We start from the raw sequence: 25,945 nt of genomic DNA on the forward strand, positions 1-25,945 counted from the left end.
AAGACCCTGCCTCATTGAATAAGATGGAAGAGAAATAAATGGATGATTCCCCACATTAACCTCAGACCTACACACCTACACACACATACCCATGTATATGCATCCCTACATATATGCAACCTTTCATCGTCCCAGTATGAATGGCTGTGTGGTAGAGTTTTGGCCCCAAGAATATATGTAGGAGTTGCTGAACTAGATTTTTGGGGTAGTTCTTTAAAAAGGAAAAAACTCAAGAGGATCTGTGACATGGCCTTCACCTCTGACCTTCCTTCTTCATGGACAGGATGTGGAAGGAGTAGCCATTGTATCATTGCCTGATGACAAAAATGAGGATAAAAGCTATGAGATGAGATGGCTGGACTGGAAAGCAGAAGAGGCTGGGCCCTTCAGGAACCACGAAGCCACCACACTAGCCCTGGATGACCCAATTGTAGACATTTTGTAAAATGAAGAGAGTAGAGCTCCTAGTCAGCTCAGGTCATATGCTGCTAGGGGTACTGTCACTCATGTTTGAATATAATTCCAAACTGATAAACTTAGCATGCGGCAGTCTAGACATCTGTATCAAACAGCTATATCCACATACTGCTGGACAAAGGAGACATCTCAGATGGGTGGGCATGTTCCATTCAGATAACATTCTAAAAAAATGACAGCAATTTGACATATTTCAAAAGAAATACATGGATGAGATTAGAGAGAGGTACAAATGCTTCAATGAGAATTTTAGAACCTTTCAAAATTGTATTGTAACAATATTAAAATTTAAAAACTCCCTAAATCAAATCATCCTAGAAATCAAATTATTACCAGTTTTAATTTCTTAAATTCCTTTCTAAGTCTCTCTCTTCTCTACACATGAACCCTCCAGAGTCCTAATCTTAGCATTAGCTTTACATCAAGCTTTCATACCTCTTGGGGGCATTTTTCTGTGTCTTTGCAGCCACTGTTCCTCAGTGTTCTACATCCTCTACCTCACTGCTGCACAATGATTTACTTAATATGCTGTTCAACAACAGCATTAGTAAGAGAAGTCAATGGCTCCAGAGGGAAATGTTAAAAAGAGGACACTGCTCACAAGCCACATGGCCATAACTGGCAAGGCTAAGATCCTATTAGACATAAATTATTCTCATGGTTTTAAATTTCAGCACTTACCATGCATGTCCTGCATGGCTAGCATTTAGAATCTGGTGGTTAATTGGATATTCTAACTAAAAAGATGATATGATACATTGTATTTTTAAATTGTTTTGAACCACAAATTCTAAACATTCAGATTTTGAACAACAGACTTTTTATTTCCAAGATAATGTCCAATCACAGTTAGGTCCCAAGCTTCACTGGCATGGCCAGTTTATTACTAGATGACATGGCATTATATCAGAAAAATAAAAATAAAAATTCTACTAATCCTGAAACATTTCCTTCCTATAGTTAGAAGGAAACAGACAAAACCCTATAGGATTTTTCATTTCCCTTGTAAAAGGAATATACATGTATCCAGTTAGCCAGCAAATATATATTAAGTACCTTCTATGGTCCAGGTATTGTTTTAGGTTAAATGGAAGAGTGTATTCATGTCAATGGAAAGAGATAATGATCAATTAATGAGTGTCAGGGTTTTGGATGAGGATGAAGGTCATGAACTACCCAAAGGAAGACCACATCCATGGATGCAAACAAGTGAAGAGTGTGCTCTATAGAGGTGTCTCCAAGGATGTGTCATCTCAGCAGAGCTCTGGAAAATGGAAACAAGCATTGTGAACATCTGGGGACCAGGTAAGCTTGGCATGATCTGGTCAGTAGGTGGGGAAGAACCAGATCATCATCAGGATGGGCCTGGTCAACCAGGGTGGGAAGGATGTGTTGGACTCTAAAAGCACTTACTGAAGGTTAAATGCAACAAAGCAGGAAGTGATTTGATCTAACTGCAAAGTTCTACTTCAGCTGCTTTTAGAAGAAGAAGAACAGAAACTGAACCAGGAATGAGTGGAGAGGCCCTTTAGTAACTGCAAATCTCTCAGGAGGCTATTTTGCTGGATTCCTCCCACTATTTGGCTACAGGGTACATAGATGTTTGCTGCACTAAAACATGATCTCCGCACACAACCCCAAACTGACAGCAGTGTATGGATTTAAGGCTGGGTCATTTGGAGATGTAGTTCATTTAAAATTTTTCCAACATCACTCTATTTTTCTTCCCCACTTCTGGTTATATACACGAAGTTACCTTGACTCACCAAATTTTGGTGTGTGTGTGGGGGGGGGGTAGTTGAAACGAATTACCTTAATCCTAGTGCATTATTCAAACTTAGTGAATGCTAAGAGAGCAGCCCTGCCTTTCTAATTTTAAGAACTGCTGTATGCACTCCTCTTCTTTTTCAAGCTTCCTTGGTCTTTTTGTGATTAATTTTAGTAACCGGAGCACGACTTGTTTAAGAACAAATGAGTCATGATACAGCTTAATATCTAGAAACCTAAAATCACCCTCCTCCACACAGAATATCATTTTCAAGTATGAAATTCTCATGTTTTAAACATTTCTACCCCATGTTAACTCTATGAAGCTTCCTGCTCTAGGGCAAGATGGGGAGGAATGAGCCAGGGTCTTGAAACTGTAGAGAAATGAGCCCACTGCCTTCTGAAAGCTGTTGGAATTAGGTATGCTTTATGATGTACAAAACATCTCACCTAGATAAAATAGTGCATAGTACATATGTTTTAAAATGTGTAATGATATGAATTTCTCCTGTGCAGGAGCAGCAGCAGTAGCTCTGTGACTTTTGCATAGATTGTATGTCCTAGCACAGTTGGGTATGGACATGCATATGCGCACGCGCGCACACGCACACACACACATACACACACACACACGAGAGAGAGAGAGAGAGAGAGAGAGAGAGAGAGAGAGAGAGAGAGAGAAGAAAAAAGAGATGAAACAGGAAGGGAACCAAACAATGCTGATCCTTAACTCTCTGTATCATTTCTCTGCCTCTGGAATTGTGACTCATCAGAAACCTCTCCAGATAAACAATTCTAGAATTAGCTACCTCTTCAAGGGATATCAATCCAGATTGTATAGTTGAGCTGGAGGTATGGCTCAGTGGTGGAAAACCCATGCCGAATTTCTTCCCCACCATCCAGGCACCCCCTACAGTTGAATTGTCTTTCAATAGGTTGCTTTTCCACATTGACATTTAACCAAAAAATGTGTACTGACTTGAAAATTCTGGTCACTAAGTTCAATGGGCATTATGCATAATTGTGTGATGGCTTAAATTTTAAGAACTCAAACATCTCTAACATGAAAAAAATAACTCACAAACTAGTTCTTCAAAATGATAAAAATCAAAATAACAACAAAAGAAGATTCACTGCCTAAAGACAATACTTTATAGTCAGGAAATAGCTGGTACTGATTTTAAAAGACCCCTCAAAACGTTTTACAGGCCCTCTGCTAAGACCAAGGCAATAGTTTTTATTTTGAGGCCAGAAACTTCATTTCACTCATTCTCTCTTTTTTTTTTTTTTGAGGGTTTTAAACCTTTGTATAACATTCTAATCTATTTAGGATGATTCTTTGTTCAAGTTTTTATTTTAGTTGGTAGAAATCTCTTATGAACTTTATAAATAACAGACACAATCCATCTTCATCTACAACCTGTTGTAGATTTTTTAGGGTCTCTTTGAGTCAATATCTAGCCCTAGATTTTAGAAATAACTCATCTGTGAATCCATCCAGGTCTGATGTATATTTAGACTTGTATATGTTTTCATTTTACTCTGTATTCAAATCAGTTTAAGTAAACACATATATTCTTTTACTGTGAGAACTGAGCTTCTAACATGTTTAATAATATTTTAAGTACTTAATAATCCAAAATTAAATATTTAGTTTTATATAATATAGATTTTTAATATTTTATTTTGAGAATTACATACACGAGGGTCAATATGATAATTGTCTTTAAATTTTTTTATCTTATATGTACGAATATTTTGCCTGCATGTATGTAAGTGTACTATCTATTTGCAATGCTCATAAAGGTTAGAAGAGGGCATCAGATTCCCTGGGACTGGAGTTATGATGGTTGTTAGCCACCATGTGGGTGCCAGTAACTGAACCCAGGTCCTCATCAAGAGTGCTCTTAATTGCTGAGCCATCTCTCCCCCAGATATGATATTTCATTGTAAACATGTATGAAATTCTCATTCTTTCAACAAACATTAATGATCATCTATCATCAGAGATCATAGTAGTTTTGGCAGATATATGGACGAATAGGATTTAGGGGAAGAAGTTACGATACTATAGCCAAGGCAAGTCTTCTGTGGTAAATGGTTATGTAATTAGTTCTAATGACTTACCCTTCCTAGGATCCAGAGCCTTGGGTATTCTTCTGCTGTGGTGGTTAATTTTTAGGTATCATTTTGATTGAGCCACTGGGTGCCCAGATATTTGGTCATTCATTATTCTGGGTATTTCTACAAGGGTATTTGGGGATAGGAACAATATTTAAAATGAAAAAAAATAGACTGCTGTGATGGTTGGCTTTCACTGCAAACAACATAGTCTAGAATCACCTGGGTAGAGAGCTTCAAGGATGGATTATCTAGATTAGGGTGGCCTATGGGAATCTCTGGGGAAACAATCTTGAATGCATTAATAGAGGTGGGAAGACCTGCCCACTGTGGGAGGCACCATCCCCTGTGCAGGGGATCCTGGCCTGGATAACAGTAGAGGCCAAAAGCTGAGCACCAGCTTGTGTGCATTAATTTACTTCCCTCTGCTCTTGACTGTGGATGTTTCAAGTTTCTGCTACCTTGAAGTCCCCACATTAATGGCCTGTCACATGAACTGTGAGTCAAATAAACCCTTCCTCCCTTAAATGAGCCCCTGCTCCCTTAAGTTGTTTTTGTTGGGGTAGTCTATCACAGCAACAGAAAACTAAGATAGTTGTCGTCTATATTGTGACTGTGCCTAACCTAATCAGTTAAAGGCATTAATTGAATAAAAAGACTGACTATACCCTAAGGAAGAGAGACCTCTTCCTACCTGAAGGTTTTTAAGTCAGACCATCAGCTTTATATTGCCTTGGGACTCTCCCTGAATCTCAAGCTTGTCAGCATTCAGACTGTGAATGAAATGACATCATCAGCTATCCTGGGTCTCAGGTCACAGGTACAGTCTGGAGCAAGGTATCCACTGTCCTATGTCTCCAGCTTGCAATCCCTCCCCCACCTCCTTGCTAATCTTGAAACTAAGCCTCCAAGTCTGTGTGAGTCTAATCCTTGTAGAAAGCTTTTTTATTCCCATATACAAGTAGACACACCCTATTGATTTTGTTTCTCTGGGGAGTCTAATTGGTACTCTTTATAAGGACTCTAGGTTTTGGTCTGTGTGAAACCAGGAAACAGAATGCCAGTGGAAACCTATCCTGTGCACTGAGGCCTGGCCTCTACTAAAACTGCCTCTACCATATAAGCCATGGGTTATCTTCTAGAGAGAACAAGAACAGGAGGAAAAAAGCCTCCCATCTATAGTTACAACTAATGATCAACAAAGTTACAACATGCTGCCCTACAGCAACATTTGGGATGCTAATCAGGATTAGCATGGCTGGGTTCGAATATTTTTTTTCTTTACAAAAATTTTTTACATTAATTTATTCTTTATGCAGTGAAGGGGCAGAGTCTGAGAAGCATGGCACACTACATGTGTGGAGGTCAGAGGACAAGTTGTAGGAGTAAATTCTCTCCTTCTACCATGGGGTTCTGAGGATCAAACTCAGGTCATCAGGTTTGGTGACAAGAGCCTTTACCTGCTAAGCCATCTTAGCAGCCATCAGCCCTCCTTAGAAACAAAAAGCTAACATACCACTTGGTAGACATACACAAGATAATCTAGGGGAGAGTGGAAACTATGAGATTAATGTTTACGACACAATGCCTACACTAAGGTGGGAGCTATGAAAATGGAGAGGAGAGACAGTTATAAGTGGACCCAGGACATTTGTAGACCTACTAAATGAATGGGGCAAGAGATGGGGAGCACCAAGATAACCCTGAAGTCTCTGACTTTAGGGACCATGTAGAGACACATGTGATACATGATAAGATGATAAGAGCTAGCTCTGTTTTGGAGAGTGGAGGTAAGGCAAGAATGAAGCTAATTAAGACAGTGATGTACATGTCCAAGCTCATACCCTCAACATACAAACTCTGTATCTGGAAACACTGGCAAAACTACCAAACAGACCATGACATTCTCAAAAGCTGGCTTTTTCCCACTGGCATGTCATTCTCTACACAAATATGTTTGGGAATACTATGGACTATGAAGAAAAATATATTGAATGAGTAACATAAAACAACAGACCTTCACACTGTCCATCTCTTGTTGGTCTATACTATGTGTGGAGCTTACTCACAACTCTGGTACCACATAATATAAATGTCAGTGGAGAACATGCCTCCCCTGGCTGCATCTCCCTGAGTCACTACTGAGGCTCAAACAATATGTAGTAAATGAATTCATTTGACTGTTTTGTGTTTGATCCCATTGTAAAAAAACTAAGTACCAAAGTAAAGATACTAGCTAGGAGGTCCTCAGCAAACCTTCCTCCCTTTTCTAATGAGGAAGATATTGCTTCTCTGTCCATAGATTCCTCCTGACACCCCTTCTGAAAAATTCACTAAGCAGTGAAAACAGAAAACAGGGCCAAAAAGGTACCAGCCAAGTGAATGGGACTATGAGTTCAGCGTATAATAAAAGTGAGTCACTAGAATCCAGGAACAAGCCTCTGACATATACCAAAAGCTCTGTGGGCTAGCTCTCAGCTTAGGGTGAAGCCACTGGAAACAGGTATTTCCAGAAATGCAGTGTCCTGAAAAGCCTTCCTCTGTCCCCTCTCCTGGAGAACCCAGAGCAAGGGAGCAAGGTGCTGCAGGCTCTCACCTGGCCTCATGTCAAGAGGACATGTGGTTGGGCTCTCGTATGGATAACTTTCCTGTTCATATCATCTCTAATTTCTCTTGTTATTTTAAGATTTCTCAGTCAAACTGACCCCACTCTTGGCCCCAAACCATGGAATGACTAACTGAAACCTGTCTCTTTGGTTGCCTTTACTGTGCAATCATGTGGTACAGAGGAGAAGACAGGTTTAGAAACAGAAAGACCCAGGTCAGAACTTAGAGCACCATTTACCACTGGACTCCAGTAAGCACTTCATCACCCTCAGCCTCAATTTTCATGTTTGTACAGTGGGGTGGGTATAGTGATATATACTTCGTACCATTGTGCTACCACTGAGGGATATTAATGCCCATGCATACGATGACTTTCACTAAGCATAAGCTGTTTAAAGACAAGGGCCATGTCTTTTAACATCTGTACCCCATAGCATATAATAAGTGCTTGGAAACATTTAATGATTACAGTGAACAGATGCAAGAAAAACATGAAATACTTGAGGTGTTCATGCTGACTGATTCCATATACAGGACACTGTGGGCCATCCAGCTCTGTACCTTCAGTGGGCTGTATCTCAGACACCACTTCCAAGAGCAGAGCTCAGGTCCAGGCAATCTCGCTACTAGCACATCATGAACTGCCTGGTAATGTATGATTGAAGAAAAATTTAAAAAGACTCCATCATACCAACTTTTGAATCAAACCAGTTAGAAGCTGCTGCTGTGCTCCACCTTTGGAAAAAAAAAAAAAAAACTAAACTGGACTAGTTGAAAAAATGGTTTGCCATGTTACTATAGAGAGTAGGAAAGCCCATTAGGTATGCCAGGCCAATGGCTCAAGGTGCCACAGTAACAGTAAAGGCACTGATCAAACATGCATTCCAGTGCACTGGGGAATTCAGTACAAGAATCATCTGCATTTGAAAACACTCAAATAATTCAGGACCTGACAAATAAAACTGGTGGCCAATTTAGGAGATTAGAACTTCACCAAGTGATTCTCTTTTCTGAACATCCACTCCGTCAGGCCCTATAGTGAACACTTAATTTTCAGAGAAGAAAGGTATAAAACTTTCCCATGAAGAATTTACTTGTAAACATGGCACTACTCAATGCAACTATTTTAATTATTTACTTATTTATTTATTTATCCCACTGTGCAGCCCAAGCTGGTACTTGCTCTGTAGATCAGGCTGTTTTTGAACTTGGGGCAATCCTCCTGCCTCCATCTCCCTGTTGCTGGAACTACAGTGACCTAATATCACTGAATTAAGTGGAAAAGCCCCAGGATGGAGCCCTAGAAAACACAGCTTTAAGTAATTAGTTATGTAGTAAGTGTTGCACTTGTAGGTACACTAAACATCTCTTCCAGTTAATCAAGTACAGAACTAGGAACAAATATACCATCTTCTTTCTTCTCACTGGGTAGAACTGGATGGGTCAGGATGATGGATACCACACAACCCTGCAGCTACATCCTAGAGCTCACCAGGGCTGGGGATGAGGATTGACTTCTTTGAGACCATTTTGAACTTACAGCTAAATTAAATTGGTATGGATGCAACAGAGGTCTTTTCCCATATAGGACTTGCTTCTGTTACTGTAAATCCAGTGCATAAAATAATCCACCCACTGAAGAACAGAATTAGCACTGGAGGTCTGGTACTGGGTTTGTTTCCCTGAAATAACTTCTTTTTCAGGTTTCCCATGGCATCATAGCAAGTGGGGAAGGGCGCTGTGGGTGGGTGATGAGAGGGCTCCCTCAGAGGCACATCTGGGGGCATCCCACCACTGTAGTGTGCAGAACAAGGTAGGTCTCCCTGGTTGTGCCCTCTTGCAATACACGTCACCTGAGTTTTGGCGCTGCAGCTCTTGTGGCACTAGGCAAGAGATGTGCCTCAGTATGAGGAAGGTGAAATATCAGTTTACCTAAATTTTTTAAAACAAACTTTAGAAAAGAAATAATAGTATGTCTTGAAAATGTAGCCATCTCCTTGAAGCCTCCCTTCATTGTCCTAATAAACACACGTCATTTCATATCCCCAATGCAACAGCCCTGCATTTCTTCCCCTGTACAGCAGCTATCCAACTCAGTCTTAAAGCAACCCAGTTCTCACATTTGCCCCATCCTTGCAATTGGAGGATGATCCTATTTTTAGAGGGCAGGGACTCTATTCACCTTTGAATGCTTCACACAGCCACAGCCCTCAGTAAATATTTAATAACAGAATGGGATCCAGGGCCAAAACCAACTTTAGATTACCTAGCTCACCTTTCATATTTATAAATAGGAAAACCAAAGTCAAGAATGGATGTCAGTGATGTGGCAGGCAAGACCACACTCAGGAACTTCATACAACTTTGCAGTGCTGGACCTCATACAAATCTCACTTTTCTTTATCATCTCGGGAATATAAAAATTGTGGCAGTGTAACTGCTCACAAAATCATCTATTTCTATATTAAATGCAAAAATACACGTTGAAAGAAACAGATTCACTAATTAAATTTGCTTCTAGATTTATTTTAAATGCTTTAATTTTTGTCACAAACGAATCTCTGAAATGTTGAATTTTAAACAATGCTGCAGCCTTTCTTTTTCTTTCTTGGAAAGGACTCATGATCATAGTAAAGACAGCTCTTCAAACTTTCACTCTGGGTTCCATTCTAAGTGTAGACAGTTAATGCTTCCAGCTCCTTCAAGTGGGCCAGTTTCATGATTTAATAAATTTGAAGGTGCACCCACTCCAAGAAAGCCATAGTACCTGCTAACAAGTTAACTCCTTCATGGATACCCTGCCAAATGTATTGGCAAGCAGGAGTAAACTTCTGACTCTGCCTGTAAACATGTTGTCTGACTCCAGAGTGAGGTACAGTGACAATTCAGGAAGTCATCTGAATTCTGTTCAACTGTGCTGTTGAGACAGAAGAGGCACAAAATACAATGGGAACAATCCCTCCCCAGACAGATCATAGCTTCGGGTAAAAATGCACAAGGCAAATCAAAACAGCACAGCTCAGTTCAACAAAATGCAAACCAAAAACGCAAGGCAAGCCTATCCCTCCACACATCAGGGAAGGCCTTTGATAGACCCCCATCACAGGGCAAATACCCCCATGTCCAATGTACAGAGACTATGGCTGCAGTAAATAGTTGTTTTGTATTTGTGTTGTTACAAGTGGTCCATAAGAGTGCGTTCTCTCCAGATAGCTTTATAGATTACAAATCTCAGCCAGGGAAAGCTACACTGTAGCGTGATGAGCACTGAAGCCTGGAAGGATGCTCTGAAAGAGCTGCTTCACAGCTTGGCTCTCACTTAAGGCATATAGGTAAAACAGAAAGCAGAAAACGACGGAAAGTGCTAATATGCGTGCATGTATATACATCTACATATATTCACACATACGTGCACACATACTGGAAGGCAAGAATGCCTCATTTTCCCTCTAGCAGGGTACACATCTTGTGAAAAGGACAGTGTCCATCTAAAACTGAAGATGAATGGACATTGTTCTAAGAGCAGGAAGGTGCTCCAGGCTGAGGGACAGACAGCTAGGAAGCTGCTCTGGCAGGCATAATTTTCAGAAGTGTGAGGAACAAGTCTGGAGATGAGTGGGCCACTCAACCCCCATAACCCTCCCCATACCTGACCTCGTATGTCCACAGTAAGGAAAAGAACCCTGTCAGAGCACTGGAGCAATGGTACTAAAGAGAACAGGCCTGGTGGCTCCTCCACAGAGTGAACTCTTGTTATTCCCTCTTCAGTCAGTCTGTGTCCCAGACCACCTCTGAACTTGGTGGGGAAAGGGGAAAGCTATTTTCTACATAAGGATCTTTTTTTTAATTGTTAAGTTGTCGCCTTACAAAATCTTCGATGCAGGGGAAGGGGCGGAACGCTAGCTGCATTCTAAAGCTGCACACCTGGAAATATGAATTCTTCTTAGACTCCAGTGGCCTTTCCAACATAAACTAGGCACAGCACTGCTTGTTCTGAGAGTCATATACCCCAACATCCATGCTTTCCAGCTTGTGATTCTGGGCTCAGAGTCTGAGCTCACCTAACAGCAGTTCTTTAAAAGCCTTTTGCACTTTTCTCTATTCAGGATGTATGCAAATTCCTCTTAGACCCTAGGAAGTATTCGCCTCTTCTTGCCTCTTTCCTTCCTCCCTGCTTTGAGTGAGGGCCTGGCAATGAAACGTTGCTCCTCCAGAGCAGGTAAAAGGCTGGGAGACTGACCTGAGAATCTTCAAGCATCCTTCCAGTGAACCTGGATCTTTCTCCAGGAGCCCCTGAACTAATGTAGACTTTCAGTTAAGGTTGTCGCTTGAGCCGAGAGGAGCGCCAAGTGTCTAAAAGACCTTCGAACGCTGTTCCACGAGCTGCTGCCATCTGGGTATTGCTGGTTATTTTTTGGTACTTTTCTGTTCCTATCATCTTCAAGATGGCAGGGTAGGTACAATATCTGAGGATTTCATAAGCTTTGTAACTTCTCTGACTCCTTTGGGTTGAGCTCATTGACAGCACTAGTAAGCAGCACACCAGCTGAGCATCTTAACCCTTCCCCAGGCAATGAACAAATTTTAATTCAAATCCTCAAAATTTTTCTCCTTTACTTTTGATTAGTTCTTTTAGAATTTAATACAATGTATTTTGATCACATTCATCCTCCTTTCTCCAACTCCCCCAGACCCACTGCCCCTTCCCTACCTCCCAACTTTGTATTCATTTTCTTTACATTTTTTATTATTTATTTAATGACCACATAATTAATAGAAGCATTTTATTACAACAGCATTGGCATATTCAATAAAAGTTTCCAGAGCAAAGATGCATCTCTTTCAAAACTGGCTGTAAATTTTTAGGTTCATAGTTGAATTAATACAGTTGTACAATATTGTACTCAATATAAACCCTGTAAAACCTAAAATGGAATGAGGTTTTAACCTTTAAAAAAGATCTCCATTTCATTTTAAAATATACTGTTTCATACAGAAAAACTAATTTTCTATGCAACCAACACTTAGATGTTTGTGCATGCATCTCTAACCTGTATATATCTGATTATTACTAGCCATAGTCGGTTACTTTGAGATTCCTGGCACCTAAGCATGGATATAAAGTCATCAGGTAGATTTCAATGGTAATGTTTTTCACATCTACTAATTAACATGAAGCAAATTTTTATGCTTCTTCCTCAAATATAACTCATCTTTTTTATTTGTTTATTTTTGCGTATGTATTTCATATAGAACATCCGAAACAATCTTATTCTAAGGCTACATAACAAGAAACAACACCAGACAGGAGATACCTTCCTTTCAGTTGTTGGCCAGGGTGGCCCAAGAGACCTCCAGACAGTAACCCAGCATAGAACTGGGAAGATGAACAGCAGACCCCAATCTTATTTAAAGGAATATTGGCAACTGATTGCTGCTACATGAGGAACAGCTGATCTTCCTAAAACAAGGAACACTAGATAGGCTGACCAGCCTCAGTGGATGGACTAGCACTGGGAAACGGCTGGGGGCATTGACAACACAGTGGACAGTAACAGGGGTGACAGAGTATATGGGCCCCAATGTGGGGGGGTGCCATTTGGGATACAGGTATTCTTTTTATTTTAATCCCATCAAGTTTAATGTGTGTTACTTATGTACTCACGTATGTGGCCATCCACTGAGGGTGGTCAACCTATAGGGGCCATACCTTAAAGAAAACTGACTCTCCCTCTCCCAGCAGCAGATAGCTCCTCACCTAGAGATGTGACATTATGTCCACCTCCCCTCTTCATTCTGGGATTTTATCTGGCTTCAGCTTGAGCAGGTCTTGTGCATGCTGGCAGAACCAGTATGAGTTCATATGTGCACTTGCCCTATTGTGTCTGGAAAACATGCTTGGAAGTAGCTTTTTTTCCTCTTAAGTTTGACTTTATTTTTCCCTATCCTTCCATTTTTTCAACTGGCCTTTCTTGTGCCCTTTGGCACTTATGTAAGTACTTGACTAAAACTGCCCATGCACACCACACTACCAACCTGCTCCACTGATGGCAAAACCCATTGCCTCTCGCTTTCCTTTTAGGACCTGGTTTTTGAAGGAACCAACCACAAACCCATTAGACAATATATGATGGTTCTCGGGTCATTTATGCCTTTCTCCAATAAGTCTCAGTTCCCTAACATACAAAAAAGGAAGACAGACCAGATCAATCATTTTTTGAGATTTATTTATTTTTACTTAACATGTATGAGTGTTATGCCTGTATGTGTGTGAGCACACCCATGTTGCGCAATGCCTGAGGAGGCCAGAAAAGTGTGTCATCAGATCCCCTGGAACTGGTGTTATGGAAAGTTGTTAACCACCATGTGGGTGCTGGGATTTGAACACAGGTCTTCTGCAAGAACAGCCAGTGCTCTTAACTGCTGAGCCATCTCTCTAGTCCCCCAAGAGCTCTATAATTCTGGGACTTTAAAATTAATTCAGAAAAGCATATGGACTGGGAAGAGAGCTCAGTAGAAAAGTGTTGGCATCCATGTAAAAGCCGAGTACAGGGGCATGTGTCTGTAACCCCAGTGCTAGGGCTGGGTGGAAAGAAGAGACAGGAAGATCCCTGGAGCTCACTGGCCACCAGTCTAGCTAAATCAGTGATCTCCAGGGTCAGTGAGAGATGCTCTCTTAAAAATTAGGTGGGGAGTGATTGAAGAAAATACCCAATGTCAGCTCCTAGCCTCCATATACACACATAAACAAGTACATACACACAAATGACTGGGGCAAACCAAGAAAATCCTACCATTTCAGGACAGCTCTATATCCTGAATGCTTTTCCAATATCTTAGTGGTATGGCTCAGTATGATCATCTTTTGACTTTCCTATGCAAACAACATTATCCTGTATAAAGTTTGTATTATTTATTTATGAGCAGTATCACACAGTTACAGAGAATCAATAATCAATTCACACATGAAGAGATAAAGCAAGGTGACCACTGAGGTGACCACTCTGGCTCCATCCTTCCAAAGCCCTGAGGAAGGACGGTGACCTAAGGCTTTCATTAATATTGTCTCTGCCAGCACCTTAACAGGACCATGAAAGATAAGTTCCTTCATTACAAAGGTTAAAATAAGGCAAATCTGAATTCCTGAAGCTCCACTGAAGAAATGTCACCTTCTGAGAAATGTCCTACCTGAACTGAAAATTCATTTTGAAAGTAGTTTCTTTGTGGGAACAAGTCTTATATGTGGGAATCACTTGAAGACCATAATAAGGATGAGTAACTAAACAGACCCAGGCAAAGAAATTCAGAAGAGAAATGCCTATTTTATTTTCAAATGACACCTAAGTTTCCTTTCACTTAATATATTTTGGACAGTCCTGCTTTTTCCTTTCTGCTGTTTCTCAAAGTCTGTTGCTAGACTTGTATTTTGGAAAGAATAGATGCTCAATAGAGAAGACAGAATCAGGGCACAAATAAGTAAAATTATTGGGCATCTTTATAGATGGTAGTCAGTGAAACAGAGGCTTCAGGTACCCTTTTGACAGCAGCATTCATAATACACAATGAAACACAGCATCAATCTCAGGAAGCAGACGAAGGGCAGTTGTTACATCGCTCAAGATGAATGATGGTCTTAGTAGTGTACAAACTTTTAGAGATAAATTTGATGGATTTAAGTCAATGTGGTTACTCAGCTAATAATTTACCTTTATGGATAGCTCTAAGAAAGAGTCCAGAGCTCAAAAGGATAACAAACATATTCACTGCTACAGGACAAAGTTATATGACAGTAACTGAGAAGTCTTCTTATGAACAGTATATGCCAGAACAACAGTTGCATTTATTAAAAATAAATCCTCTTAGCAATTCACATTAACATCAAATAAGTTTCCAAGCTACTTACATCAGTGTCCGGTCCCTTATCTGCACCCGGACAAGAAAAAGTAACAAATTCATGGCACCTCTTGTGAACCACAAAACAGCAAACTGAGGAGAGAAAAGAAAATGAAAATTAGAATGATCTAGATTCAATATACCAAATAGGGCTGTTAGGAGTCATTTTAGTTTCAACACAGAATCTCACAGCAATCAGAAGGCATTTCACTTGAAAATTAGCAACATTTTGTTTAGATTAGACTTGTAGATCATTAATAGATACAAAATGCTAAGGAACCCGGGAAACTTAGCCTGTGATTTCTCAACTGTACAGCTGAGGGATAGGAGAGTCAGAGATTTTATAAGATAGTTTCCCAAGGCAAAATCTAGCGTTACAAATTTAAAGTACTTTGTACTATCTTATAGTAACACACACAGATATACACACATATGCACAAGTGCGCATACGTATGCAAATACTATATTCTGTAGGTTAACTAAAATATATCTATAATAATAACTAATAAGAAATAATACAGAAGTATCCTAAGTGTGAGTTAGAGGACTTTCTCAGTAGAACTCTGAATTTAACAGATTCATAGGGCTGAAGAGATGGCTCAGCAGTTAAGAGCACTGGCTGCTCTTTCAGAGGATGGGTTTGATTCCCAGCCTCCACATGGCAGCTCACAACCATCTGTACCTCCAGTTTCAGGGGAATCCAATGCCCTTTTCTGACCTCCGCAGTCATTGTATGACATGGGTGAACTTACATACATCCAAGTAATATACTCATACACATAAAATAAGAATAATAAAAATAAAAATTTAAAAAATAGATCCATTGAGACACTAACTGAATCTACAGAAAACTCCCCTTTGAAATGAAGAAACAATTGAGGTACCCCCTAATACTTTCTTGTTACTGTCTGCTATATATGCTGTCACAGGAGAATCCCTGCAGATCTAGAAAATTATTACAAAATAACATATCCCAAGTTCAGCATAATTTTGATAACTAACCCTGAAGATGAAGCAATATAATAGTTGTTATTAAAGAAATGAATAAGTAATACCCAAAAGATCTTAATGGAAGATATAACATGGAGGATACAAAAATGGTCTACTTAGCCTTTCCTCTGAGCTCCAAAGTGCAGTCTCTCTGATTATATTGTGTTGGATAATAAAAGTACACCAAACAAGCAATGTGCTGTCTGAAGTACTTGGGAACTCACAGTCTTCACTGTATCTGTGATTTGCATACTCATTTTCTCTATAACTCATGCTGAAATTTGGTTGCCATTCCAGTGGAGTGGGGAGAAGGGACTTTATGCAGTTGACTAAGGGATGATAATTTGGTTCTCATAGATGAGATTTATAAGGGACAAGTTCAAGGCAGGCAAGATAGATCAGTAAGTAAGGACAACTTGAGTTTGATCCCTGGAACCCCTATGGTAGAAGGAGAGAACTGACTCCTGTAAATCGTCCTCTGGACTCCATGTGTGCACTGTGGCATGCACAGGCATGTGCATGCACACACACACACACACACACAAATAAAAATAAATAAATAAATAAATGTAATAAAAAGGGCAAGCTCAGCCTCCTCTGTTCTTGGCCCTTTCACTTTCCCTCATGTGAACCATGGTTTTCCTCCTGTCTGGAAGAGGTAGCCAAAAGGCCCTTGCCAGATTCCAGCACCATGAACTTGGACTTTCAATCTCCATAATGGTGAGAAAATAACGTGTTATTTATAAATTTTCCAGTGTGAAGTATTCAGTTATAAGCAGCAGAAAAGGACTAAGACAACTAAGATATAGCACAAAGAAGGTTGGAACTTCTAGAGTTCCTGGTTCCTGCGCTGTTTTCTTCTTGCGTCAGTGGTAACACAACTTCTTTCTGCACATGTGTTATCAGCTGAAGGAGACACGAGTGGGAAAGTCATTGCAGTGGGTGAGAAAGGACCAAAGGTTTGCTGAGAGCTGAAATTCCAAGGGGATTCAAGTACTGAGCCAAGTACTGAAGATGCTCAGAGAGTCCGGAATGGCCAGGGGAAAAAAATCAGCATATTTTTGTTAAGCCTTGGAAACCTCTGAAAAGTTTGAATAAAGAGAAACAGACAAAAGCAATGCTTCACGAATACAAGCACCATGGTGGGAAGAATGTGAGGTAATAGGTTTGGGGCCAGAAGACTCAGCTAGAACCTCTTACATATCTAGATTGCCCGTTATAATTTAGGCTGCTGAGAAATGAAAAAGAAATTGGAGAAGAGTGATCAGACTTGATGGACCACAGAATGCTATGTACTGAGCTCCTTGTTGTGAGCCAGGCACTGTGTTCAGTCCCTTCACGTTTATTATCAAAGTGAAACTTTATATCAACACTACTTAATATGCTTCAATATGTATGCTTTTAGATGGAAAAACATTATTCAGGTGTCCAGCATCCAGCCAGTTACAGAATGAGAAAGAAAGTCAGGGAAAACACTCAGCGGTCAACAGATAAATGAGGGTCTTGTGCCTAAAGTCACCCACTATGTAGAGGAGTCAGGATGCATATTAAGGTTTGCTGAATTCCACACCCCACTCTCCCTTCCACAGTGTCAAATCCACGGACAATGCCAATGGCAATGGGGCAAGAGGAGACCTAGCTCCACGCTGCCACCTGAAGCAGTCTAAAGAGCTGTTTTTACAGACCTCAACTTGATTCTTGACTCTGTCATGGAGAATTTCAATAAGAGGCAGGGTGAGGCAAAGCTGGAGTTTACTAAGAGATTTATTTATTTATTTATTTTTGTCTTTTTGAAGCAGGGTCTCCCTGTAGCCCCAGCTGTCCTGGAACTCACTATGTAGACCAGGCTGGCCTCGAACTCACAGAGATCTGCCTGCCTCTGCCTCCCAAGTGCTGGGACTACAGGTGTGCGCCACCACACCCGGCTTACTAAGAGATTTTAACATAGAGTTAAACTCAGGGGTTAATGGAGAAGCTCTCAGGGAAAGGATACCTAACCTAAGCCTGGGTGAGCTTCTCAAGGAAGAACTGAACTTAAGTGTCTTTGCGTATAAATGATTTTGGTGACTTCTGAAGTTACTTCTCAAAGGATTGCTAAAGAATCTTTTCTTTTTGGTAAATGGTATCATAGGGTGGTTCCTATGCACTGGACAGGATTATAGCTGAAAGTAAAACCCAAGGTCACAGAGTTACAGGGGTCATAGGGGTTGCAAAAGTTGTTTGACCATAAAGAAAAGCTTATAGTCTTGTTATTTCAGGTTTACATCTGGGGAATGGGTAAGGCCATATATGCTTAGACCTTAAGCCATGATTCATTGTTATTTTAATATTTTTATTTGAAATAACTCACTATAAAAGGAATATTGTCTCTATGTAGGCAACCTCTAGAGAAAATTTTGTTACTTGTGCTGGAATTGATTTTTTAAGCTCAAAAAGAGATTATTCATTCTTATTTTGTGTGTATGTGTATTTGCCTGAATATAAGCACATAACTTGTATGTAGTGCCACAGAGGGTAGAAGAGGACATCAGATCCCTTAAAACTGGAGTTATGGACAATTGTTAGCCTCCAGGTGGGTGCTGGGACCCAAACCCAGGTCCTCTGCAAGAGCATCCAGTGCTTTTAACCTCTGAGCCATTTCTCTAGCCCATGTGCTAGGATTCTTGACTCTTATCTGACAAGAGACTTTAACAAGACTGGCATGAGTCTTTTACCTTTCCATGTCCCTTAATTCTCTCTGTCTTTCTAGCCTGCCTCAACAGGATTTCAGAGGCAAATAGGGTACTAAGACTGGTGCCAACATAGCTCATCGAAGCGATGCGTAAAAAGTCTGTGGATACGTACATCCACATACCCAGAGGATGAAGACATGGGTAAGTACTGGAAAAGTACAATAAGGGATAATTAACTCTTTTCTTTATAGATATTTTTTGAAGTGGTCATAATACAATGTCACTGTAGAAATACACATTTAAAAACAATAAAAAATGCATGCTTGGCATTGAACAAACAAGGAGTTAGACGTGAGTTGGAACCATTTGCAGAGAGTTAGTAGCTGGAGAGCTCCTCAGTGAGCAGCCCTTTAGAGGAGGAACTGCCTAGAAATGGGTTCTCTTGGGTTGGAGTATGCTGACTCCACACCCAGCATGCATGCTTTCTCTGCCTGGTCCAGCAGGAGAAGGTAAGCCTGAAACTAAATTTCCAGGCAGTGTTGAGACAATCAAAGGGCAGTGCTGAGCTCCTAGGAGCCCTGAGAGGAGTGCTTCTGCTAAAAGTATCTTGATTGGAAACTCTCCAAGGATGGGTAATAAAGCAGTGTGCTGGGGAGACCTACATTAATCTGATCAGCTCACTCCCCTGGGCACAAAGACATCTTTGATTCACTGTAATTATTAGAAGGATCAATTACTAAAGGAAAGCGATTATACCATTGTCCCCTCATCATAATTTATTTTGATGAGAAAATAAGCATTTTGATTTCCCATTTAATCATTTGAACATTCAGGTCTTTCATCTTTAAAAAAAAAAAAAAAAAAAACTATCTTCACAGTCAGATGAATGTTCTTAAGAAACCCTGAATTTGGGGCTGGAGAGACGTCTTAGTAGTTAGGAGCACTGGCCGTTCTTGCAGAGAACCTGGGTTTAATTCCCAGAACCTACATGGTGGCTAACAACTGTCCAGTAACTCCAGTTCCAGGGGGGTCCAAACACCCTCTTCAAAACATGTAGGCAATATACTCATGCACAAAAAAATAAAAATAATAAATAATAAAATGTTTGAAAAGGAATCCTATATTTATCCAGCCCCTTTGGAAAGACAGTTTGTCTCTTGTGTTTGTCACCTGCATTTTCACATCAATGTGAAATGTGGCTGCCTTGCTATCAGCTGAGGTATTTCACCATACACTTCAAAAACGTTCATTCTTTAAATATTTTTCTAAGAACCAGGCCCTCATTTCCTCCTAAAATTTGCAGGCGCAGAAAACTCCCCAGTGACTCCCCCAAATCCATTGCTCTTCCCAGCCAGCATCGGCAGCCCTTCTCCCCAGCTCCTCACATATGAACTTCCCATTCCCATGATGGATTTGCCCAACAGGAGGCAGACAGAAAGGTCACGTGTTTCCAGGGTCTCACTGATATGCGAGTTTCTGTAGAACAAACAGAACCCTGTAAACCTAGTGGCTTACTGAATACTCTTAGTAGAGTGCTTGCCTAGCATGCACAAAGTCTTAGGTTGGATCCCCAGTACCACGTACACTAGGCTTGGTGGTGCACACCTGTAATCCTAGAAGGAGATTTACAAACTCAAGATCATCCTTTACTACATAACAAGTTTGAGCCAGCCTGAGCTATATGAGACCCTGTCTCAAAAAAGAAGAAAACAAAAATAATGTATGTTCTCCAAAGACAGAGAAAATAGAACATGTCCATGCCTTAGTAAAGAGGAAAGCTATAAACCCACCTTCTATCATCACCTCCAGAAAGAAGATAGGAAAGAGGACCTTGGAGTTGGGCAGACTGGCTGGATACAGCATTTATTTGTCTAGAAAAGCTGCCCTAGAAAACTTGGGCAATGGCTAGAGATTCCAAACATCAGGTTGCTGCTCTTGATTTTCAGGTTCAAGTTACAAACTAAATTTGTAATAAATATTTTAACCAAGGGAAAGTTCACTTGAAAGGAACTAATCACTACTTCATACCCATTAGAATGGGTACTAGAGAGAGGAGGGAAAGGAGGAGGGAGAGGGGGAGGGAGAGGAGGGGAGGAGGAAAAGGAAGAGGGAAAGGCGGAGAGGATGAGAGAGAGGAGGAGGGAGAAAGGGAGGAAAAGGAGAAGGGAGAGTGGGAGGGAGAGAATAAAGGGCAAAGACGAAAACTGGTAAGGGGAAGGGAACAGGAAGAGCAAAAAAACCAACAGGTATGGAAGGGAGAGAAAACTGGCAGGTGTCAACAAGAATACAGACAAAATAGAACCCATGTTGGTTGCTGATACGAATGTAAAATAGGGCAGGTACTGGAGAAACGGTTTAGTGGCTCCCCCAAAATTAAACATAGAAGCACCATATGACCCCAAAATTCCATTCTTAGATATGGACCTAAAATAATTGAAAACAAGAATTCAGATATTTGTACACCAATGTCCATTATTCTCAGTAGACAAAAGGTAGACACATCCCTCAACAGATGAATATGAAACTGAAATACACTGTATATGGTTCAGTATTATTCATCCTTAGGAAGGAATGGAATTCTGACACATGCAACAGCATATGAGACCACTTGCCCTAGACACAAATGAACAGAAAAGAGGTTACCAGGGCTGGGGAGAAGACTCAGTGGGTAAAGTCAATGCTCTGCAAGCTTGGGAACTCAAGTTCAACACCCATCATCAAAATAAAAAGGCCTGGCAAAGGAATGAATGCTTGTAACCCCAGCGCTGGGAGGGGCAGAGACAGGTGGATCTCTGAGGCTCCCTGGTCAGTCAAATTAGCCAAAATGGAGAGCTCAGGGTTCACTGAAAGATACTGTCAAATAATAATAATAAAAAAAAGGCAGAGAGTGATAGAGGAAGATACCTGATGTCTACATCCCGGACAAGTGTATTCCCAAACACACATACATGACATTGCAAATAGAGCTAATGCCACTGAATCACACATTTAAAAGAGTTTCAATGATAAATTTTATATAACATGTTTTATCACAATAAAAATGTTAGTGTTTAACCAACAGAAATATTTATGACCTTATAAATAAGAGGCATAGGAAGTCATAGACAGATTTAACTATACACTCTTCCTTACATGGATTATTTACACTCAGAGTTAAGTTTTAGTCAAAAATCAAGAAAAAGTACCAAGAAAAATGTTTTCTTTCATTTCTTAAAAGTCTCAGTAAAATTGGTCTCAGAACAGAGTGGGGACATTAAGAGAATTCAGCTTGATTCCAAGCTAAGGAGTCACAGGACCATAGAGGACTGAGACGTCCCCAAATGCAATCAGTGAGCTCAGTAAGTACCAGTAACAGTGAAATGAAAACCTTCATGCTGTGGCTGTGGCTCCTTTACCAAACAGTTGAGACATTTTATCTATACTTAGACGTACACATATTTGATGGAATAGCCCTATTTATACTTGATATAGACTGTCTTGCTCACTGAGAGGGGGAAATAAGTACATAAAGCCACAAAGATCATTTTGTATTTTCCCTTTTTAAAAATTTCCTTTCCTTTCACTCTCAACTACAAATCCTTTGAAATGCTGGTCATAATCATGTAAAGTGGAATATAGGCATGTAAATTCCGTATTGTCCAAAATTAATGGGGGGGTTCATGATCACACAGTTTGGGCTGTGCCGCATGCTTCAGCTGGCATACCTAAGTAATGGGACCCTCAACTGGGGGATTTCCTCCATGGGATTGGCCTGTGGGGATGTCTGTGAGACACTTTCTTGATTGCTGAGGGATGCAGGAGGGTTCAGCTCACTGGTGGTTCTGGGCTGTGTATGAGAAGAAGTTGAGCAAGCCAGAAGGAGCAAGCCAGTAAGCAGCGTTCCCCCATGGTCTGTACCTCAGCTCCTGCCTCCAGGTTCCTGCCCTGGCTTCACTCATTGATGAACTGTCACTTGGGAGATGTAAGAGGAAATAAACCCTTTCCTCCCCAAGCTGGTTTTCGTCAGTGTTTTATCACAGCAATAGAAAATAAGTAGAATAAGGATTCAAGAAAGAACCCAGTAATAACAGTTGAGCTTTCTTTGGAAGAGAGGACAGGCAGTTAGACTTTCTGAGCTTTCCTGACCTCTGTGTGACAGTAGGAATTGAACCCAGGGCCTTGTGTGTGCTAGGTGAGTACTCTACCACTGAGTTACACCCCCAACCCTCTTTTTACTTTAAAAAAAAAAAAAAAAAAAATTTTTTTTTTTTTGAGACAGGGACTTATTAAGTTGCCTAGGCTGGCCTTGAACTCACTCTGCAGCCCAGGTAGCCCTTGAGTGGTGATCACTCTCAGACTCCCAAGCAGCTGCGACTGCAGGCCTTTTTCACCCAGCCTGCCCAAGCTCTTTTTTAAAAAATGCATAAATGGCTGCCATCATGTGAGATGATCTTAATTAAATTTTGCTTAGATGGACGGGATTAATGAAAGGTAACATCACATCAAAATACAATGAAATGGAAATCTCTAAGACAAGTCAACCACTTTCAGCTTCGTAGGAAAAGTGAAAGAAAATGGAACTTATATTTGCATGTTAAAAGAAAATTATTGGTTTCAGATTTGTAGCCATGAAAACAGTCTTCTCCTAGGATACACATTAAAGTGATAGTGAAACAAATCAAACCAATGTGCCATACTACACAGTGTAAAGAGTGCCACTTGTCAGATGGCACACTGTGCCTCTCAGCATTTGGACGCATACTCCCAAAGTTTTTTCAGAACTCCTAGTAGTCCCATTTCTGAACATGTGCTCATCTTTAACTCTTCCTTCAGCCTCCTCTTCTAGAATGTTGCCAAGTACTTCCCGAGCTTCCTTTCTTTGGTTGGATTTTAGATCTAATTTGAAGAACAGAGACTGAATGTGGAGCATGAGGATGGAACTCAATAACTCTCCTGAGATTACTGGCTCCAACAACGGGGCAAATGGGATAACCATCTTGCAACTAAAAGGGAGCCTGAGCATGGAACTAGAAACATAGAAGAATAGGGAGAAGCCAACCAGGCGCTGGTGTCCATGGCCTCCACCTTCATTCCGACTAGTGGTCTTGTGAACTGTTCAGTACTTTTAAGACTGTTAACAGGCTTCATGCATGCCTACACTGCACAGACATCGTATAGTTTAGGATGCTTGAGAACAAGATCGCATCATGCATGCTTTTACTGTTTATGCCACTTTGGACTGGATTTTCTGCTTCCTTCATCCTCCTATGTGTTAAAAGGGAACTGGAAGGCTGCAGAACCTGAACGGAGGAGATCAGAGATGGTGAGGATGAACTTGGAGACTAGGACCTGAGTACTATGGAGGCTGAGGGAGAAGCTATTCTGTGTGTGGATGTTAAGGCCAGAGTTTCTGTTTTAAACAAGTTGAATAGGTTATGTCTACTGATCACCCAGGTAGACACAACAAGCAAGCAGGCAGAGAGCATCAAGTCAGAGGCCTTGAAGACTGCGGATCCAACTTTGTGAGGTGTCCAGCCAGTGAAGGGAATTCCAAGGTGCCAAAGAAGCACTAGGAACACTCTCCCATGTGGTTGATGGTGGAAAGGAAGAGGTGATCTGAGAAGTGGCAGGAGAGTCACGAAAAAGCAGGGACAAAAGAAACTGGCTCTGAGCTGGGTGAGCGTGCAGGCCTGTAAGGAGCCTAAGGCAGGAGGATCACAAGTTCAAGACCTGCCTGGGTTATTTAAAGAGTTTAAGCAGAGTGACTTAGCAACACCCTGCTTCAAAATAAAAAGTTTTAAAGGGCTGAAGATATAGTTAGATATAGATAGCTAGAACTACCTGGCCTTTAGAATGTCCTTGTGTTGCATGAAAGAGAGGGGGATGGAAGGAGGGAAAGACGGAGGAAGGGGAGTCAGAGATGGAGACAGACAGCGGGGAAGGGTGAGAGAAAGAGACCTCCTGATTACAAATGAAGAACAGATTCTTACAGGCACAAACCTGTAGCTTTCAACTTAATTCCATCTACCTAATGGCATTATCACTCAGCATGTAGACATAGCCTACTTCTTACCTATTTCTAACCTTATAGCTAAATGCAGGTGTATTTGGGAGGAGGGTCTGGCAGGTCTATGTGCATATGCACGTGCCAGGGAGGGGAGGTCTGTATGTAGGGTCTGTTTGTGTCTGTGTTTGTGCTGATCTTTATTTGTATGTGTGAGACTGTGTGTCTGTATGGGTCTGTGTGCATGTATATCTGTGGAGGAAGTTTGTATATATGTGTGGGGGTGGTCTGTGTATGTCTCTCTCTGTGTATCCGGGGAAGATCTGTATGTGAGTCTGTGTATATAGCTCTGTAGGTCTCTGTGTGGGTCTGCGGGCGTCGTGTGTGTATGTGTCTGTCTTTGGAGGGAGTCTGTATATCTACGTATGTCTCTCTGTATATCTGAGAGAAGGTATGTATGGAATCTATATGAGTCTCTATGTGTGTCTGTGTATATATCCATGTGTGTTTGTGTGTGTGTGTCTGTCTGTCTGTGTCTGTATGTCTTTCTGTGGGGACAGCATGTGTATGTGTGTATACGTGTGCGTCTATTTGTGGGGGGAGTCTGTGTGTATGATTCTGTCTGTGTGTGTGTATCTTTCTGTGGGGGGGGTCTATGTGTGTCTGTCTATGTCTGTGGGGGCCATGTGTGTATTTATGTGGGTCTCTGTGTGGGTCTATCTATGGGGAAGTCTATGCGTATGTGTCTCTGTGTGTTTCTCTGTGTGTCTGTTCAGAGCTATGGGTGGTTCTGAGTGTCTATGGGTGCGCCTGTATCTAGAATATCAGTGTACCTTTCTGTGAAAGGTGTTTGAGGAATGTCATTCATTCACTCAGTTACTCAGCAGCCACGTGTTGAGCTCCTACCCTGCAAGCTATAACCTACAAGGCATGAAGGTAAAGGGCAGTCTAAGCAGAGCTTCTGCTCTTGGGGAGCTCAACGTCTAAGGAGGGAGGACAACACTAAAAGAGGCAGTTACAGCGCACATCTCATCTCCCTATGTCCTGGTTCTCCTCATCTCCCACTTTTCTCTTAATTAGCTGTAGTGTAAAAACCAAGCTTTATGTTGTAGTGTCTAATTGAGCAGTTTAACCTTTCTCTTCCTTCACTGCCAGAGTGAGAAAGTACAGCATGTTATTCTCTGTCCTTAAAAGCTGCACAAGTGAAATCATATGTGTCTGATCCTTCCAAGAGACTCCCAGTGAAGACTGAAATGTAGACAGAGGGAGGATGGCACACAAGTTGTGATTCCCCAAGCTGCAAGATGATGGGTCCATGGTCGCTATGACAGTATTCTTCCTTTTGCAGATATCTGAACAAGTAAATAATGAAAAACCAAAAACACAAATTAGATGAGATTTAATTAGATGAGATGGACAAACAATTTTCCTCCAT

General features: G+C 41.0%; 1 protein-coding gene across 1 annotated transcript in view; it reads right to left on the minus strand.

The window, feature by feature from the left end:
- Prkca (protein kinase C alpha) overlaps window positions 1-25,945 on the minus strand; it is a 478,497-nt gene that overhangs the window by 275,990 nt on the left and 176,562 nt on the right. Inside the window, exon 3 of the mRNA XM_008843200.2 lies at window positions 14,876-14,958. Within this exon, the coding sequence (XP_008841422.1) occupies window positions 14,876-14,958 (83 nt within the window). The remainder of the gene's footprint in view (window positions 1-14,875; window positions 14,959-25,945) is intronic.

The sequence above is a fragment of the Nannospalax galili genome, unplaced genomic scaffold (assembly GCF_000622305.1).
Source record: "Nannospalax galili isolate Female #2095 unplaced genomic scaffold, S.galili_v1.0 scaffold781, whole genome shotgun sequence".
NCBI lineage: Eukaryota > Metazoa > Chordata > Mammalia > Rodentia > Spalacidae > Nannospalax > Nannospalax galili.